General features: G+C 47.0%; 1 protein-coding gene and 1 long non-coding RNA gene across 3 annotated transcripts; one reads left to right on the forward strand and one right to left on the reverse strand.

Annotated features, from left to right (window-relative positions):
* The first annotated feature begins 136 nt into the window (after positions 1-136).
* LOC134524004 (uncharacterized) lies at positions 137-8,973 on the forward strand. Its single transcript, XR_010073468.1, has 3 exons — positions 137-1,127; positions 2,183-2,355; positions 8,527-8,973. It is a non-coding gene; the product is annotated as an uncharacterized LOC134524004 (long non-coding RNA).
* MIX23 (mitochondrial matrix import factor 23) lies at positions 7,823-19,345 on the reverse strand. 2 transcript variants are annotated; one of them, XM_063353496.1, is made up of 5 exons: positions 18,836-18,980; positions 17,452-17,577; positions 16,771-16,917; positions 11,203-11,262; positions 7,823-8,118 (listed from the first exon to the last, which is right to left on the reverse strand). In XM_063353496.1, exons 2-5 carry the CDS (start codon positions 17,560-17,562, stop codon positions 8,068-8,070), a joined length of 369 nt encoding a protein of 122 aa, XP_063209566.1. In that variant the 5' UTR covers positions 17,563-17,577; positions 18,836-18,980; the 3' UTR covers positions 7,823-8,067. The 2 variants fall into 2 exon arrangements, with proteins under 2 accessions (XP_063209566.1, XP_063209558.1); XM_063353488.1 differs by lacking the exon at positions 18,836-18,980 and adding an exon at positions 19,191-19,345 and having other exon boundaries at positions 7,827-8,118.
* Position 19,346: the final 1 nt, after the last annotated feature.

Raw genomic sequence — 19,346 nt, forward strand, 5'->3', positions numbered from 1 at the left:
CAAATTTAAGACATAGAAGCTACAGTCAGTAAAAACACCAATACAGTAACAAAACAAAGCAAACAAAAAAACCCCACACCAAACCAAAGCCCCAGGGTTATGTATTTATGAGTTATTTTTAAACCAGAAATGAAGTCAGCTCTGTAGAAATGACTGTGAAAGCTATGTCAGTAGGTCAGTCTTATGGTTTCCCAGTGACAAGACACGTAATTGTGCCTGGGTGAAATGACACGTGGTCAGCACCATTTGAAGAGCTACCCGCCCTGATTTCAAAAGGTTTCTGACACTGGACATCAACTAGGATTAATACAAAACCTGAACCTCAGCAGCACAAGGGTATCGTATCCCAGCCTATGCTGAGCCTATGGTACCAGTAAAGAGCCTTTTCCCCTCACTCTGCTTCACGGCAACCAAATTCTGTCTTTAAAATAATTCTGCAAAGAGATTACCTCTTTCATCAGTCTGGCGTGCTTACAGGCTGCAGAAGACAACAACACTCAGTGCCAGAAAAAACACACCTCTTTATTTCACAGAAGGAAATTAGAAGCATAGACGTGAGAGGACATTCCAAGGAACAAGGATCTGCCCACCTGTATTCACCATTTCCAAGCAATGGGAAAGCCCCCCAGTAGAGGGGAAAGCCACCTGCAGGACATCCAGACCCTGCATGGGGCCATCAGTTGGGCTTCTTATTCAAGTGCCTTTACCCGCAGGAATAAAGGTACAACCAGGAAGAGGATGAAATCCTGGTATTTCTGGGGTCCATTATTTTATTCACAGATGACGGCAAGCAGCCCAGTAATTTTGTGACTACCTCAGCAGTAAACTTGAAGCAGATCAAATCACAGACTAGGCACAATCTGAGAATGGACAGGGATCACTAGACACAGAGGTTTTACCTGCCTGCCTTTAGTATGGCCCACAGCTCTTACCAATGCCATTTACATACCATCACAAAAACTCCCACTCGACAGACGCATCTTAAGGACTCAAAAAATAGCAAAACCATTTTCTCCTTCCCCAGGCCCCAAAGCGTGGCACGCAATTCCAGGTGCTCACCTTAATCTTCCACCAACTTCAACAGCAACATTCAAACAGCCCCTGATCCACGTGATTTGCCGTGTACGGTAAGAGATAGCCCTCTGTGCTGTCCTGGGTTGAGCGACACAGGACTCATTTCTCTTCTAATGCTGGGGAAAACTCCGCTTTTGGAAGACTCTAGTGTCTGAATTTGTGAAAATACTTACTTTATAGCCAGCTAGGCTATGCGGGATTCAAGGTCTCAGTGTTTTCAAGCATTGCCGGGTGCAGGGATGAGGAGGAGCGAGGCCTGGGCATTGACCCAGGCTGGCCAACAGGATTATTTCATACCATGAACATCACATTCGATATAAGTTAGAAAGTTTGCTGCGTAGTGTCTCTCTCCCTCGATGGCGGCAGTCCAGAGAAACTCCTTGCCCCGCTGCCGGACCCCTGAGCCCTTCCCTTCCTCCCGAAGCCGCAGCGCTCGCAGCGTCCGACATTTGCTGTCCACGGCTGGGAGTGCACAGCTTCCCGCTGATGGAATTGGCTGAGTGTAATCCTTGTATATCTTATATTGGTATCGGGATTAATACTGGTTCTTTAGTATTATTGCTAATTATTTAGTCTTATCCTATTAAATCTATATATATTCCAACCCTCATGTTTTCTCATGTGGGGAGGGGTCGCTGGGTGATAGAATAATTGTCTAAATGACAACAAATTGTTGTGGGTTTTCTCAAACCATAACATGTGCTCACAGCAAACTAAATAGAGGAAGTCAACTTCTTAGTGCAACCTCCTGTATACAAGCCGCAAACACCCGAAGAGGGGATGTTTGGGACTTAGAAGTCTTCTGATGGTGTCAGAAGTTTTTCATACACACATCTGTATAAATCTAGTTGCTCGGCCTTATATTCAACTGAAAAGTAGGGCTATGTTGGGGTTCGGGGTATTTTTTACATAGTTTTCTCATAACAAACGCTAAGCTGGGCTACTGCAAAGAAAAAAAATAATCTGCGCATGCATCACATCCATTTCACAGGTCATTTTTCACAGAATCTCCTTAAGCGAAGAAGTTTTCCCACAAGAGCTAAGCAAACATCTGGATGGACAGAGGAGGACAGTGATTAATTCTCATTACCACCTCTCGTTTCTACAGAAATACAACACAAGCTTAAATTTCCAGAGTATTGATGCCAACTCTATACACGCTGGCAGAAGTTTCTATCACACAACTGGCTTAAAAGGAGAATTTGTCCCCACAGCTGTAGATCCAAATAACTGTCAAACAGATGATGCTGCACAGATTTTTGCCACCTTTCAGCAACATAGGTAAGTTTCTCCAATCAATTCCCACCACGACATATGCACAGCTTTTAAGGCTATGAGAGTATACAGTCACTTCAGGGCTATAACTCAGTTCCAAAGGATTTGCAAGGTGAGATTTCTATTTTTAAGGCTCTGTTCAAGTTCAATGGTTCTTCAAGACTTATCACTAAGTAATAAAAACAGCTGGCCACCAAGCAGACCGTGTCATTTGACCGTCAGCCAATTAAAGCTAATAAAAAATAAAGGTATAATTACAGCAATCCTGCTGTACTTACCACAATTCTGTGGTTTTAATTGACACCACGTTCAATATTTAAAGAAAGTGGGACCTGATGAAATCCATCCGCAGGTCCCGAGACAACCAGCACATGAAGTTGCTAATGTGCTTTCCATTATACCTCAAAAGATGTGGCAGTCTGGTGTCAATACTCGTATCCTCAATGTCTGAACGAGATCCTGTAGCAAGGCACACTTGGTTACTTACTGCCTAGAGGACCGGGTCAGACAGAACTGTCAGGGAGATGCTGCCTTTGAGTCATGAGGTTGAGAAAGGACCCCCTTGCTTTCTGAACTCCCTCTTAGAGAGGAGTCCAGGTGTGGCTGGATCCAGTCCTAGTCCCAGACTTGGTCAAGGGATTATATCTAAAGGATTATACACAGGCAATCAATCCTTTATGTCACTTTAGCATGCTGTAAACCGCAAGAATCTGTTGCAGGAAGGAATCTCTCAGTCTCGAGAAGTAACCTTGAGAGGCATACCTACCCAAGGGAAGATCCTGGTGTGCAGCCCGCTGCCGTGCAGGAGTGCTCAAAGGGCTCTTGGGCTGTTTGCTTTTTATGGGTATTTAAGGGAACTGCAAAGAATGCATTTTTTACACCTAGCACTGCCACCCATGGGTGTGCAGCTGCTTACAAAGGAGCTCTTAAGTTTGCGATGTTTGGTACAGCAGCTCTGTTTTTTATGGGGTAAGATGACGCACTTACAGTCATATTTGTGTATCGACCCACTTACCAGCGTTGCTCAAGTTAGCCCTTAGCTATTGTGTTGCTATCTGTCTCCCTGAAACCGCTTTGTGCTGGATATAGCCATCATGATTATCGCAACGATTGGGTATATGGCGCATACCAAAGCATTGTGTATTGTTAGGACAAAAGCCGTGGCCTTATTGTTGATGGGGTCATAGGTAAAATTGACTAAATACCACCAGGACTGGAATTGCCTTTCAAATTCAAGTTGCATTATCCCAGATTACCTTTCGAATTTCAGTGAGTAAGGGGCCCTCTTCACCTTCTCTTAATAATAGCTGCTACCGTAGCTTGCACCCACAGTTGTGCTTGGATACAACTAAGAGCTAGAGCAACATTATTTTGGGCTGCATCAAGCGCATCCACAATCAATTGGTGGTGCCTTTCATTAGTTCTTTCCCACTGGGAATGAGACAGTTAACTATCTGATGACACTATTTTGTCCCTCTTTCTGAACCTTTGAAATGAATTCTCTAGGTGAATTATATTTGAACTGACAAGATACCTGTGCATACCTGATCCTGTTGATTCTGGCCATAGTGTTGTATTTGGAAAGCCTAAATGCAACACCTCTGTCGTAAAACGGTAGTATCAAACATATCTCGGACAGTAAAGGGGAGACACTGAGGAGCTTGTCGATGTTGTGCAAGAGGTGGAATGGGGTCGGCTGTTCTTTCCAAGGCCGAATTCCAAATGCTCTTTCATTACATCCAAAGCTTAATAGAGAGAGGTGCAGATGAGGGCTGCCAAGGATAGCGCGTTGCCACTGATCGTCTTTGATAGCAGGTCTGTGAAATGGCAGCAGTTCAACGTGACTTTATGAACTACGTATGCAGGATGAGTGCTGCATCCCTGTCTCACAAATGTCACTGGATTTTGGGGCAGCCATTAGCACTGCCAAAGAAAGAAAACAGACTGATATGCCTGAGTAAACTGTAACGTCAGCTTGCTGACAATTCCTGTTGATTTTCCTTCCCTTCTGCACAACTCATGCATTCTGTGGAAAAATTCCCACATTCTTATGCTCTGACATCAAAGCCAGCAAACCCGGAAACATGGTTCCAACGAATGATTTCCACACAACATTAATGTCTTTAGTTTCACACCTAGAGTTTTCCCACAGTTATAAATTAAGCCTCCAGATCTTTGTACTCAGTGTATTTCCTAGGAATCAGAATCAAGGGTTCTCCAGAAGGGTAGTGCTGCCTTGTGGATCTTAACAGCATCCTGTTGCAAGGGAGTTAGTGAGATCTGCACCCTGGTGAGTGGAGAAGTTTATAAGTTGCATTATCCTGGATTACCTTTCAAATTTCAGTAAGTACGGTGCCCTCTTCACCTTCTCTTAATAATAGCTCCTACCGTAGCTTGCACCCACAGTTGTGCTTGGATACAACTAAGAGCTAGAGCAACATTATTTTGGGCTGCATCAAGCGCATCCACAATCAATTGGTGGTGCCTTTCATTAGTTCTTTCCCACTGGGAATGAGACAGTTAACTATCTGATGACTCTATTTTGTCCCTCTTTCTGAACCTTTGAAATGAATTCTCTAGGTGAATTATATTTGAACTGACAAGATACCTGTGCATACCTGATCCTGTTGATTCTGGCCATAGTGTTGTATTTGGAAAGCCTAAATGCAACACCTCTGCCGTAAAACGGTAGTATCAAACATATCTCGGACAGTAAAGGGGAGACACTGAGGAGCTTGTCGATGTTGTGCAAGAGGTGGAATGGGGTCGGCTGTTCTTTCCAAGGCCGAATTCCAAATGCTCTTTCATTACATCCAAAGCTTAATAGAGAGAGGTGCAGATGAGGGCTGCCAAGGATAGCGCGTTGCCACTGATCGTCTTTGATAGCAGGTCTGTGAAACAGCAGCAGTTCAACGTGACTTTATGAACTACGTATGCAGGATGAGTGCTGCATCCCTGTCTCACAAATGTCACTGGATTTTGGGGCAGCCATTAGCACTGCCAAAGAAAGAAAACAGACTGATATGCCTGAGTAAACTGTAACGTCAGCTTGCTGACAATTCCTGTTGATTTTCCTTCCCTTCTGCACAACTCATGCATTCTGTGGAAAAATTCCCACATTCTTATGCTCTGACATCAAAGCCAGCAAACCCGGAAACATGGTTCCAACGAATGATTTCCACACAACATTAATGTCTTTAGTTTCACACCTAGAGTTTTCCCACAGTTATAAATTAAGCCTCCAGATCTTTGTACTCAGTGTATTTCCTAGGAATCAGAATCAAGGGTTCTCCAGAAGGGTAGTGCTGCCTTGTGGATCTTAACAGCATCCTGTTGCAAGGGAGTTAGTGAGATCTGCACCCTGGTGAGTGGAGAAGTTTATAAGTTGCATTATCCTGGATTACCTTTCAAATTTCAGTAAGTACGGTGCCCTCTTCACCTTCTCTTAATAATAGCTCCTACCGTAGCTTGCACCCACAGTTGTGCTTGGATACAACTAAGAGCTAGAGCAACATTATTTTGGGCTGCATCAAGCGCATCCACAATCAATTGGTGGTGCCTTTCATTAGTTCTTTCCCACTGAGGCAGTATAGCTGTTAAGAGCCATTGGTAGTTCCCAGTGCTAACCGAAAAGACCACGATGGGTGTAAGCAGCATTGTTAGGGTTTGGAACACAAGCATGAACACAGCATTTCTGTTTGCCATCCTGCGGGGTGTTGCAAGAGAAAACAGAGACTTGTTTCGGCAACTCCTGTTAGGTTGTTAGGTAACTGCAGCTGTTTTCTGCAACTCCTGTTAGGTAGGCACACCATTTCCTGTTAGTGGGTTTTTGTGCAACTCCTTCTGAGGGAGCAGTCCCCTTCAGGATTGCTTCTAATAAATTAAATGGTCCTCTAGTTTGCACAGGTTGTCCCTGACAGATGTATTTTCTCAACTTGTTTCACTGCTCAGACTAAAGATAAATGTCCCCTCTCCCATCCAGGTTGTCTTGGTTTGGTTTCTTTTAATGGGGTTGACCATCGGGGCCAGTTTGGGACAGGTTTCAGTAAGCAGCGTGTTCTGCGAGATCCCATCCTGCTCTAATAGGGCACGGGGGTGCATTGGTCCCAGTCACCAATATGTTTTTAATTCATCAACTGGAGTTTTCACTGCCTTGTTATGTTCTAATTTCCACTCCCAGGATTTGCCTTTTGTAAGACAGGCATTTTGTAATGGACAGGAAATGACAGAAAATCTTCACATGCTTCCTCCAGTACCCTAAAGTTGCCATTAGTTGTTGGAACTCCTTCCTTGGTTGGGGCATTTGCAGCTCTTTGATTTTTCCTTAAGGTATCTGGAGGAATCGCAGCACTGCCCGCCATCCAACAAGCTCCAAAAAATTTTACTTGGTCCCTGGCCTTTTCCGGGTGGAATCCCAATTTCTGCTTTACTTAATGCTTGCCACACTGCTGCTGCCACTTCCCCCATCATCTCAGGGGAAGTTCCTACAATCAGAATATCATCTGTATATTGGTACAATTTCACATCTTGGGGGAGTGAGAATGTCTATGAAAGTTCATATATCCTTGTGAGTGTCTGTTAAAGGTATATTATATTCGCTCCCAAGTGAAAGAAAACTTCTCTTTATCCTCTTCCTTCAAGGGAACCAAAAAGGACGTATCTTTTGCACCTAGCTCTGCCCTCCATGGGTGTGCAACTGCTTCCAAAGTAGCTGTTAAGTTTGCCATGGTTGGTACAGCAGCTCTTTGCTTTTTATGGGGGTAGGATGACTCACTTATAGTCATATTTACACATTGTGAACGTATTGCCCATTACAAGGGCATGCAGTGATAGGAAGAGGGGTAATGGCCTCAAACTGCAAGGTGGTAGATTTAGATTAGATATTAGAAAGAAATTCTTTACTGTGAGGGTGGTGAGGCACTGGAAGAGGTTGCCCAGGGAAGCTGTGGATGCCCCATCCCTGGAAGTGTTCAAGGCCAGGCTGGATGGGGCTTTGAGCAACCTGGTCTAGTGGGAGGTGTCCCTGCCCAGGGCAGGGGGGTTGGAACTAGATGATCTTTAAGGTCCCTTCCAACCTAAACTATTCTAGGATTCTATGAAAAAATCCAGAGCTTGGTAACACAGACCAAAGGACAGTATGCAACAGATGCTGCCTGTCAGCACTGTTGGAACAGTGTCAAACTGCCTCCACATGCAACTCCAAACAAATGCTGCTGGTGCTGAGTAGTTCAGAACAATGTTGGTAGCTTCTTACTTTCAGGGACACTGAACCTACGCTTGCTGATCGTTCTTCAATTTTTATTTCCATTCAGATTTTAGTAGATCATTTGCACAAACACACCGTGTTCTCTGGTAGTTTAGCAAGCATCAGTTCAGGGAGAGCCCCATCCTCCCTGCTCAGAGATAGATTTTACTGCTTCTTCCCCTCTAGGACTGCTGAAGCTGTAGAAGGTCAAGAAAGATGCCACTCTTGCATTCCATTTGAAAATTATTTTAATACTATAAAACTCATTTGTTCACATATTTTGTACAAAAGAGGAGTTGTTTTCTCTTAATTACAGGAGAATCATTTCAACCTTGAGATTGCAGCTAAGCAGGTCCAAAACAACACAAGACTGGGTTCCACTGGTTCTGGAGGGTCCCAATACAGCTCACCCAAGGTCTCTTTCCAGTTTGGCTCTCGTGGTTATGGACCACCTTGATGGAAAATATCCCGCATCATTGACTCTTCGGAGGCTTGTAGTGAATTCGGCAACGCTCATTAAATACCTGAGACACCAAAACAGAAGAGCAAAAGCAAATCAGCCCTCATCCAGGAGATGATCGGAACTTCAGAGCTAGTCCAGGCCACTACCTCTTCACGTAGCCCCCATCTCAAGCTGCCCAGCCCTGCTGTACCAATAAATGGTACTTACCAAGGCAGCTGTCTCCATTCACTTTCTCTCCTGGCTTTAGTGAATCCAAAGTTTGCAGCCTGATGCTGGGGCACTGCAGAGCACTAAAACTGTTCTCCCTCGGGTAAGGCAGCCTTATAATCCTGGTAGTCTGCTAGCCTCAAAGATGATGATGGGGGTTTGGTTTTTTTTCTTGTTTGTTTGTTTGTTAAAGAGGGAGTGGGAGGCTCCTGACCTGACTCTGGCATTCAAATTTGGACACTGTATTCTTCTCTTTCCTCAGCAAATGCCTTTTACCTTGTCATGACAGCTAAGAAGAGGTGCAAGGGCTCTTGGAAGCCACGTTCATAATTTTAGTTATCTGACCACAGGCGCCAATGCTGACAGCACTCCTATGCAAAGGGCACACTGCTCTTGCCACACTCGCCCCTGGCACCCTCTCTGCATGAAATTTAACACACAGAACAAGAGACTGATGATCACGTTCATTCAGCTGGACCTGCAGACCTTGTCAAGCAGACTGCTTAGCCCAAGGAGGGCAAATAAATGTGAGTATTGAAAGGACGGCAGTCTGAATCAGAAGCACGACACGTAGGCTCAGTCCAAAGTTACAGGTGCTCTTTACAAGCGCTTTAGTTAGTTATCGGTTTGGCTCCAGACTTTGTCCAGCACATCTCCTGAAAAGCAACACGAGCACCACCTTGCAGCAAGTGGAGGCACTGGCAGTTATTAGGTGCTGCATCAGCACTCCTGCAAGAGCACGTTTGGTCAAACAGTCCAGAGACTTCACATCCTGTGATCTTCAGAACGTCAACTTTCCTGAACTCTCCCACTGGTGACACATGCAAGTGTGTGGTCTTGTACTTTTAGGGAAGTTATGCATCACTTTCTATAAATACAACATTTTAAACGATGTTTTCCTAGATTCTTCTACTTCTAAGCCAATCTCCTTATTCAGAGTTCAGAACCCATGGCAACTTCAGCAAAAGTGAAGTTTGCAGCATGCATTTGTTTTAGCATGGATTCTTAAAAAGTTTTGAGTCATTTTTAACTTATTCTCACATTTAATTTACTTTAAGGAACAGACACGTACTACACACTGCCTCATATTGCAGAAAAAAATTGTGATAGTTTCTTTCACACACACAGACAGCCTGTCCCACTACGTTACCACAAGCAATGGACCCCTCTGGAAGAGTGAAGAGTATCTAAAGGTCTGAGAACAGATAAGCAACAAGGAAACTGTAGAAATTAAGAGCCACAAAGGCTTCCCATTCAGAAGCATTTTAATGCTAAGCAAATTGCACCATTTTTGTCCATCATCTGTCAAAGACATTTTATATGTCTTAAAGGGTACTGGAAATACACTCTGAAACAACATAAGGGTCTCTTGCATCAAACAACACACCCAAAAAATTGCAGCTTCCAGCTTGCTACCATGGAAACTTTTAAAGCATCTTTAACAGTAACTCTGCATGCTATGTAAGGAAGATCAATCCTGCAGCCTTACACTGCCTCATAGTTTTAGGATCATTGACCCACAGATCTCAGTCTGTTACTCAGGCCAACTAACTCCATTGGTCCAACTGTGAAGTGCTATTCTCATTTTTCAGAGAGGAAAAACCATGCCTGACAAACCTTCACATTCTTCTTACTATGCAGAAGTTTGATTTTGCTGTCTTTTACACATTAACATAAAACACTCCAATGATAAACTCCAGCGTGGAGGTGCTGTACAGAGACTAATGCAACTGTCATCTTTCGGAAGTCAGTTCCTTGCTTGGTATCAGCCAAACAACATCCCACTGCACGCATTTCTAGAGAACAGCGTCTCTCTGTATGTCACTATTGCTACAGTTTGAAGATAACTTCCTATATCCTCATCACATTTTTCCAATCAGTTTTCCGTTGATTAGGGTTAATGTAAATACGGAAGTCTACTTTCCAACTAAAAGTCTGCAACAGTAAAACGGAGCGGAGGTCCTCACCTGCAAACCAATAGCCACTTCCATGGAACAAATGGCATTCTGTCCACAACTACGACTGGCTCTAATTCCTTCAGTGACACATTTTTAGAGGTGCTAAATGAGACATCTAAGGCTATATTCAGACAGAGACAACAGCAGAGCTGGAGATAAAACCCAGAAACACTTTTCTCTTCAAGCCCTACTCGAAACACCATCAGGCTCAGATATCCCTGCACCACACATACCTCACCATTTATAAATGACATGTTCGTCATCTTCTGGAAAAATTATGACATTTCTGTCACTTGCAAAAGCTTAACACAGCTACAGGACATCACTGGCGCCAGGCCTGACTTGGGTGCCAACTCTGGGCTTCAGGATGGAGATAGTGGGAGGGGTGTCTTGCCCCCACCCCTTTTGAATAAAACTGAGAGCAGGGTTGCTATAAAATGTTTGCCACTGGTGGCCCGCAGCATGTTGTTAAGGCTGTGGCGTTGCTTAGTCATGCCTGAGCTGGCTTTAAATTAATTAAGCTGAAGGATACGACTAGATTTTTCAGACAGGACAGAGGCAGTACTGGCAGCAAAACTTACCTGGAAAAATGTGGAGATGCTCATCTAATCAGCCTTGAGCTGTACTGTGGTGAGTACACAAACTGTATTGCAGTTATGCTGATGCCATCTAGAGGGACTAACATCCTGAAGCAGAGATCAAAAAGGGAGCTGCAGCTCTTAGCCACTGGGCAAGGCAGAGAAAGGGATTTACAGAGGGAGTATTCCGCAGTTGTTCTTCCCCGCTCAGAGGCTTTTCTTGCCTTTGCAGTGCAACTGAAAAGCTTTGATCTCTGCATCCAGAAGAGGGAAAATGACTGACCTGAAACCTCAACATCTTCACCTACTTCTAATTAACTGGCCTCATATGGCACCGGTCCCAAACCTCCGGTGCAGTTCTGTCGGGACAGAACATCATCACTGTTTTAAATGACTGAGTACCTTCCAGCTTCTGTCGTTTACCACTTCTTCAACATTCAGCTCCGACTGCATCAATTTCAACTGCAGAAAACAACAGAGAAAGAGGTTATTGTCAAACAAGCCTCCCTGCAGCCTTCAGTATTCACTACCATTGCGACTTTCTAGATCACAGCCCCAAGACCAAGTACACGCTCCCTCCGATGGTGCAAACTGAAGGGCACGATGCATAATCATCCAGAAAGTCTGGACCTTCCACTCAGCCCATACTCGGGGCAGACTGAAGTCTGCAGGGGCACTGTGAAGGCAGACTTGCAACCCAAGCCTAGCAGAAGTAGCGCCTGGTTGGTTACTAACACTCCGTTCTTAAATATTGCCCATCGAGATTTGCTAGCAATTAACTGATTAACATTAAAGGCTTCACATACAAAAAATAACTACACCTAATTCAAGCACTTGGCACGGGGAATGCCAGTGCTGGGCTCAGCTCTGCAGCACTGAGTTGTTATTCTCCCATGCACCCATTATTAGAGTCATGCAGGGAGCTGGCAGCAAAGCCGGGACTGAGCACGGATCTCAGATTCTGGATTAAGAGTGAAGACCATAAAAGAGATTCCCTCTGCTTCCTTTGCTGTCAACTCTGTGCATTCACCAAAAAAAGGGTCTACAAGGACAGACCATGCATGTCCATGCCGTCCAAACCAGTTAATGTGTTCTGTGATCACAGTAGGACAAATCAAGTTTACGCAGATGCAAAAGCTCCAGCAAGAACTACCACAAGACGCAGTTCTTGAGCACACACTCAACCCATAAGAAATGTAAGAATCTCTTTCTTTCACACCTATTAGAAAATCCAAGGACTGCATGCAAGAGTTGTGTTCAGGTGACCTCTGGTAACTGAACCCTGCCAGGAGGCCCTGAAGCAACAGTAGGAGATAGAAGAACCATCTGCCATTTTTGTCTACATTTAGGACATGTTTCTGCTGGAGTCTTTAATGCAACAGACTAAGGATTGGAGTTGCTCCATTTTAGATACACGGTTCCAATTGGAGAGATGGACAGGTGCAAGCCAAGACAGCAATCCCACCAAACACCTTCCAAAAAAGATGCCCAGACACACACAGCTAATACAGCTGTTGGATGAACTTTTACCTACTCAATAGGACCCCAAACTGTTGGAAATAACAATCCAGCATCCACAGCGTGACGAGATCACCAAGATTAGTCTCCATAAAATAACCACTCAGAAGAAGAGCTTTAGCAGTTCAAAGAAACATTTCCCTGATAGAAGATGTGACTAGGTTTACAATCATCTGGACTGTTGCATTAATTGCCTTTGACACCAAGCCTAAGCAAAACTACTATTGTAGCCTTGCTTGACCCAGTACTCCAGGTGGGGTCTCACGAAAGCAGAGTAGAAGGTCAGAACCACCTCCCTTGACCTGCTGGCCACGCTTCTTTTGATGTAGCCCAGGGTACAGTTGGCTTTCTGGGCTGCAAGCGAGCATTCCCGGCTCATGTTGAGCTTCTCATCAACCAACGTACCCAAGTCCTTCTCCTCAGGGCTGCTCTCAATACATTTTGCCCATCCTGTGTTTGTGCTTGGGATTGCTGTGACACAGGTGCAGGACCTTGCACTTGGCCTGGCTGAACTTCATGAGGTTTGCACAGGCCCACGTTTCAAGCCTGTCCAGGTCCCTCTGGCTGGCATCCCTTCCCTCCAGCAGATCGAGTGCGCCACACAGCTCACTGTCGTCGGTGAACTTGCTGAGAGTGCACTCAATCCCACTGTCCACGTTGCCAACAATGACATTAAACAGCACTGGTCCCAATACCAACCCCTGAGGAATGCCACTTGTCTCTGGTTTCCACTTGGACATCAAGTTGATGACCACAACCCTTTGAGTGTGGACATCCAAACAGTTCCTTATCCAATGAGTGGCCCATCCATCAAATCCATGTCTCTCCAATTTAGAGACCAGGATGCTGTGTGGGACAGCATGAAATGCTTTGCATAAGTCCAGACAGATGATGTGAGTTGCTCTCCCCTTATCCAAAAACGCTGTAACCCCATAATAGAAGGTCACGAAATTTGTCAGATATGACTTCTGTCATGGTTTTGGCCAAATCGGCCAATGGCTGGCGACAGATGCTCCCCCCTAGCCTCTCGTGCACAGAGAGGAAGAGGAAAGATAAAGAGAGATTTATAAGTTTAGAAGAAACTAAACTACTTTAATGAAATATTAATAATAAGATAAAAAGGAAAATAATGAAATAGATACAGCATATACAAAACTGTATTAAGCTCCCAGGATGATGTCACCCGGAGGCACTAGGGAAGTCCCAGGCTGGACTCAGCGATGGGTGGGAACCGGGTTCCAGAGCTGGAGTCAGGAACACACCAATCAGGATCAAAGGCAGATGAACAGACGAGGTCCTCCTCAGGCATCAGCCATTGAAGGAAGAGAGTTGACCCTTTGATCGCTCAGCTTTTATAGTGAGCATGGCGCAGATAGGATGGAATATCCCTGTTGGTCAATTTTGGGTCATGCGTCCTGTCCGCTCCTCCCTGCAGGTGGGACCCCTCTTTGCCCCTCCGCTTCCAACCCTCCAATGCAGCAAATAACAGAATTAGCTGACCTTGGTTGTTATAGAAATAAGTACAAGCAAGAGCCTCGCTGCATATCATTCCTTGTCACAAACTGTCTTATCACTCTGAACGAATCGCTTCAGACACAACATGCTGTTAATTTCAGAGAGTTAGAAGAGGCCTAGCTAAGAAATAAAATTACTGAACAGAAAGTTGGTTCTGTTCCACCTCAAACCAGGACACTTGCCCTTAGTGAAGCCCTGTTGACTGTCACCAATCATCTCCTTATTTTCCGTGTGCCTTAGCAGAGTTTCCAGGACGATCTGCTCCATGATCTTGCTGGGCACAGAGGTGAGACTGACCAGCCTGTAGGTTCTCCGGGTCTTCCTTTTTTCCCTTTTTGAAAATGGGGGTTACGTTTCCCTTTTTCCAGTCAGTGGGAAATTCACCAGTGGAAAGCAGCTTAGCAAATTCATCCATCAGTTCCCCCAGGACCCGTGGATGGATATCATTAGGTCCCATGGACTTGTGTTCCTTCATGTTCCTTAGATGGTCTCATACTTGATCTTCACCTACAGTGGGTGGTGCTTCATTCTCACAGCCCCTGCCTTTGCCTTTTGCAACTCAGGTGGTGTGGTTAGAGCCCCTTGACAGTGAGGAGCCCTTGACAGTGAAGGCCGAGACAAAAAATTCATTGAGTACCTGAGCCTTATCCATGCCCTCAGTGACCTGGTCTCCTCTGTCGTTCCAGAGAGGGCCCACATCTTCCTTAGTCTTCTTTTACCACTGACGTACTTATAGAAGTTTTTCTTGTTGCCCTTGATGTCCCTGGCCAGATTTAATTTTGCCTGGGCTTTAGCTTGCCTAACCTGGTCCCTGGCTGCTCAGACAGTTTCTCTGTACTCCTCCCAGGCTACCTGTCCTTGCTTCCACCCTCTCTAGGCCTCCTTTTTGCTTTTGAGTGTGTCCAGGAGCTCCTTGTTCACCCATGTAGGCCCCCTGGCTTTTTGCCTGCCTTCTCCTTTGTTGGGATATGTCGCTCCTGAGCTTGGAGGAGGTGATCCTCGAATACTAAGCAGCTTCCTTGGGCCCTTCCCCCCAAAAGTGCCTTATCCCATGGAACCCTACCAAGAAGATCTCTCAAGAGGCCAAGGTCTGCTCTCCTGAAGTCCAGCATAGTGAGCTTGCTGAGCACCTTCCTTGCTGCCCTAAGGATCTTGAACTCTACCATTTCATGATCACTGCAGGCAAGGCTACCCTTGAGCTTGACATTCCCCACTAGCCTCTCCTTGTTGGTAAGGACAAGGTCCAGCATAGCTCCTCTCCTTGGCTCCTCCATAACTTGGAGAAGGAAGTTGTCATCAACGCATTCCAAGAATTTCCTGGATTGCTTGTGCCCCACTGTGTTGTCCCTCCAACAGATATCGGGGTGCTTGAAGTCCCCCATGAGGACCAGGGACCATGAACACAGTGCCGCTCCTATCTGTCTATAGAGGGCCTCAACCGCTCTGCCATCCTGGTCAGGTGGCCTGTAGCAGACCCCCACTGTAACGTCACCTGCCCCTGCCCTCCCTTTAATCCTGACCCATAAGTTCTCAGTTAGCTCCTCATCCATCTCCAGGTGGAGCTCCATGCACTCCAGACGTTCATTGACATAGAGGGCAACCCCCCCTTCCTCGTCTCCCCTGCCTGTCCTTGCTAAAGAGCCTGTATCCTTCCATTCCAACACTCCAGTCATAGGAGCCACCCCACCCCATCTCTGGGGTGCCAATGAGATCATAGCCCTGAAGGCGTGCACAAGTCTCTAACTCCTCATTTGTTCCCCATGCTACCTGCGTTTGCATAGAGGCACTTAAGTGCCTCTATATATACGATGGTGGGATGACTGGCTGTTACGAGAACTCAGTTACACTGCAAACTCAAAGGCACTGGTTTAGAAACCCTGGTTAAGACAGTCCTCAACAGAGGAAGGCTCACTAAGCTGATGAACACAACAGACACACCTACCCGCATGCAAAAAAAACAATATGCAAACAGTCTCATTTGGTATGTTCTGCAAGCATATGGCATGGAAAAAAAAAAGTAAAGTGAGCATGAGCCATCTGGAGAAGGTCCGGAAGAGAAATTAATGGAACAGTTCACATCCCTGCTAACCTCCACTCCTAGAGCTACACATGCACTATCCTATCCCCTACAAAGGAGGCCCTGGAATGGGGATAAGAACTTCAGCAGGGTTCCCTTCTCCACTTCGGATACTCCACCTACATCACCTTTGTTCACCTCTGGTGAAGTACACTTTCCATCCAGAAGGCTGAAAGGATGTTTGCAGATTAAAATTCCTTAGGCCAACCAAGAAGTCTCTCTCACACCATCACAAGGTACTAAAAAAATTAAACCATTAAATACCAACCAACAAAGTTGGTTAAGTGGAATTCAAGGTTGCCTGGCAGCTCCTCGTAGAGGACAGCAACTCCAATTAACACACCGAGTAAGAACCATGCTTCTCAGGGTGATGGTGAAGAGGGACAGCTGTGTAACTGGGTGCTGCAAGAGACATAGACAAAAGCCCTATTCCATTATCTTCCGGTGTTTACATCTTGGCACCCATACTGGCTGTTTGCAGGTATACTAATTTTACAAGATCTCAAAAAGGCAAAATGAACCTTCAGGCATTCTGAAAGGACTAGGCAAGCCCCAGGTAAGTTGCACGCTAAGTGGTGTTAGTCAATGAAGGCTAGAGTCCACCAGGGAGAAGTACACATGCTTTTCTCTGGCATTTGTGTAATAGGATCTCAGAAAGCGTTGCACTTGCGGGACAAAAGCAGCTCTGTCTTGAGGGCCAGGGGAAAGCCTTCTCACAAACCCAGCCAACAAGACCCTCAGAAAAGACTGCCTGAGTCGGGATCCACTTCAGGTTCTCTCCATCACACTGGTCTTTCTGTTTGGGAAAGATACCCTCTTCTTCCACTCTAAAGTGATTTCTAAAAAGCTCCACCACTCACCTTTGTCTGCTCTTTCCTGAGTTGCTTTAATAATGCTAAGTCATCCTGGGTCTTTTCCCTCTCCTCTCTCAGGGTTTTCACTACACTGGAGGTCTGAGCGATGCAGTTTTTGATGATTCTCTCTCTGCTGGTGTGAGCATCCATCAACTAAGTGGGGGGAGAGAGAAAGCCACAACAACTAGTTCAGTAGAGAATAAAAACCAAGCTACAAGTTAAAAGAGGGACTTTCGAAAGTCGAGGTACTTCTGTCCCTATAGAAATCCCTTTGACTCTATAATCCACATGTTGGAAGCAACACTGCTTTGAGCAGCAGCTACCAACTTGATCAAAAGTCAAAGATACACATGAGCAGGACTCTTGCAAAGTAGCGCTAAAAGTGTGCTAGCACCCATTTTTAAAAGAAAGAAGTGGACTGGGACACTGCCATCCACTGAAGCCTGAAGTGTGCCTTGAAGGGTCGGCATTGCAGAGCAAATACATCCCCCCCACTGTTCTAAACTGACAGAGCTGTTACACACATGTGGTTTAGCTGTGCAGAGGAGTTGAGCATGCCAGTTACAGGTACATAAAGCACGAACTATCAAGGCAGTCGTTTCCTTAGAAACTGCAGATGCTTTACTGGCCACTGCACCCAACAAAACATCAGGAAGCGCGCTGAAAGTCAAAGGAGTGCACACTCACAGACTGGTACAGCTCTTTACACGTCTGGCCGGCATCAATTTTCCCCACAAAGGAAGCTGTTGGAATCGTAGTGTTTAATTCGTGGACAATTCTGTCATCGATCGTCCTCATCACCCTGAGCAACTCCTGTATTAAAAATAAAATAAATAAAATAAAAATGTTTGCTCATATCTCTGAGAAAAGCTTACTGCAAAAAAAAAAAATCATGGAATCACAGAATGGTTAGAGTTGGAAGGATCCTTAAAGATCACCTAGTTCCACACCCCCTGCCATGGGCAGAGACACCTCCCACTAGACCAGGCTGCTCAAAGCCCCATCCAGCCTGGCCTTGAACACTTCCAGGGATGGGGCATCCACAACTTCTCTGGGCAACCTCTTCTAGTGTCTGACCACCTTCACAGTAAAGAATTTCTTCATGATCTCATCTAAATTTACCCTCTTCCAGTTTAAAACTGTTACCTCTCGTCCTATTGCAACACTCCCTGATAAAAAGTCCCTCCCCATCTCTCCTGTAGGCCCCCTTCAGGTACTGAAAGGCCACTATAAGGTCTCCCCGTGGCCTCCTCTTTCTCCAGGCTGAACAACTCCCAACTCTCTCAGCCTGTCTTCGTAGCAGAGGTGCTCCACCCCTCGGATCATTTGTGTGGCCCTCCTCTGGACTCGCTCCAACAGGTCCATGTCCTTCTTGTGCTGAGGACTCCAGAGCTGGACGCAGTGTTCCAGGTGGGGTCTCACCAGAGTGGAGTAGAGGGGCAGAATCACCTCCCTCCGCCTGCTGGCCATGCTTCTTTTGATGCGGCCCAGGATGCTGTTGGCTTTCTGGGCTGCGAGTGCACATTGCTTGGTCATGTTGAGCTTCTCATCCACCAACACACCCAAGTTCTTCTCCTTTCTCATGTTGCATGAGTAAGTCTTTCAATGGGAAAGTTAAGCAGACCGCTTACAAACACCAAAAGAACCCAAACAACCCACCCCAAACGAACGATTTCTGCACGCAGGAGTACGTGCTGCAAACCAGCCAGTCTCCTGAGCAGCCAAGGCCAGAGGGGGGGAAACACAGAACCGGGCAGCGCCGAGCACCTCACACCCCCGCCGCCCCCGTCCCTGCCCGCCCCCGCGGCCGGGCCCGGCCCGCACCGCTCCCCTCAGGGAACCCGCCCGCGCCGCGGCCAGGCCAGAGCCCCGCCGTCCGAGGCCCCGTCCCCGCCCGTCAACGCTTCCAGGCGGGAAACCGGGCACGACCTGCAGCAAAACGGCAAACTTCGGATAAAAACCGACCACTTTCGGGAGGGGGGGAAGGGAAAAAACGCTTAAGAAGCAGGCCAGGTGCCGCCACCTCCGCCGATCCGCACCCTCCTCAGCCCGCGGAGGACACGCGCGGTACCTTCACGCCCGCGTGAAGGCGCCCACGGAGCTCCCTCCGCCCACGGAGGCTCCCACGCCGCCAGCTCCCGCTCCCCTCCCCGCCCGGGACGGGACGGGACGGCGGGAGCGGGATCCCCCACCCCGCTCGCTACCGGACAGGGGCGCGCTCCCGCCGCCAGGCTGAAGGGGAAGGCCGGACCCCGACCGTTGCGGGGAGGGGTGACCTCGCCGCCGCCGCTGCCGCCGCGCGCGCGCCCCCCCACCTTCAGCCCTCGTGGCCGCGGGGCGCTACCAGGAGACGGCGGGAGCGCGCTGGGCGGCGGCGGGAGGGCGCGCGCCCCCTCCTCCCTCCCGCGGGGCCCCACGCGTGTTACCTGGAACTCGGCGAAGTCCTCACAGCTCGCCGCTCCGCTGGGCGCCGCCATATTGGAAAGGCCAAGGGCCGCGGCGGCGGCCAATCCGGCGGGGAGGCGGGATGACGCGCCGGGGGGGTGGGCGGGGCCAGGCGGGCCCTGCCCCGGGCCCGAGGC

Source organism: Chroicocephalus ridibundus, chromosome 1, assembly GCF_963924245.1.
Source record: "Chroicocephalus ridibundus chromosome 1, bChrRid1.1, whole genome shotgun sequence".
Taxonomy (NCBI): Eukaryota; Metazoa; Chordata; class Aves; order Charadriiformes; family Laridae; genus Chroicocephalus; species Chroicocephalus ridibundus.

Bases quoted from the DNA above. Each gene is read 5' to 3' on its own strand.
- MIX23 (XM_063353488.1), bottom strand. From the start codon at position 19,241: ATGGCGGCGCCCAGCGGAGCGGCGAGCTGTGAGGACTTCGCCGAGTTC. The intron at 17,578-19,190 runs GTAACACGCGTG...TTTTTAATACAG, and splicing joins AGGACTTCGCCGAGTTCCAG to GAGTTGCTCAGGGTGATGAG. The intron at 16,918-17,451 runs GTGAGTGTGCAC...CCCCCCACTTAG, and splicing joins GTAAAGAGCTGTACCAGTCT to TTGATGGATGCTCACACCAG.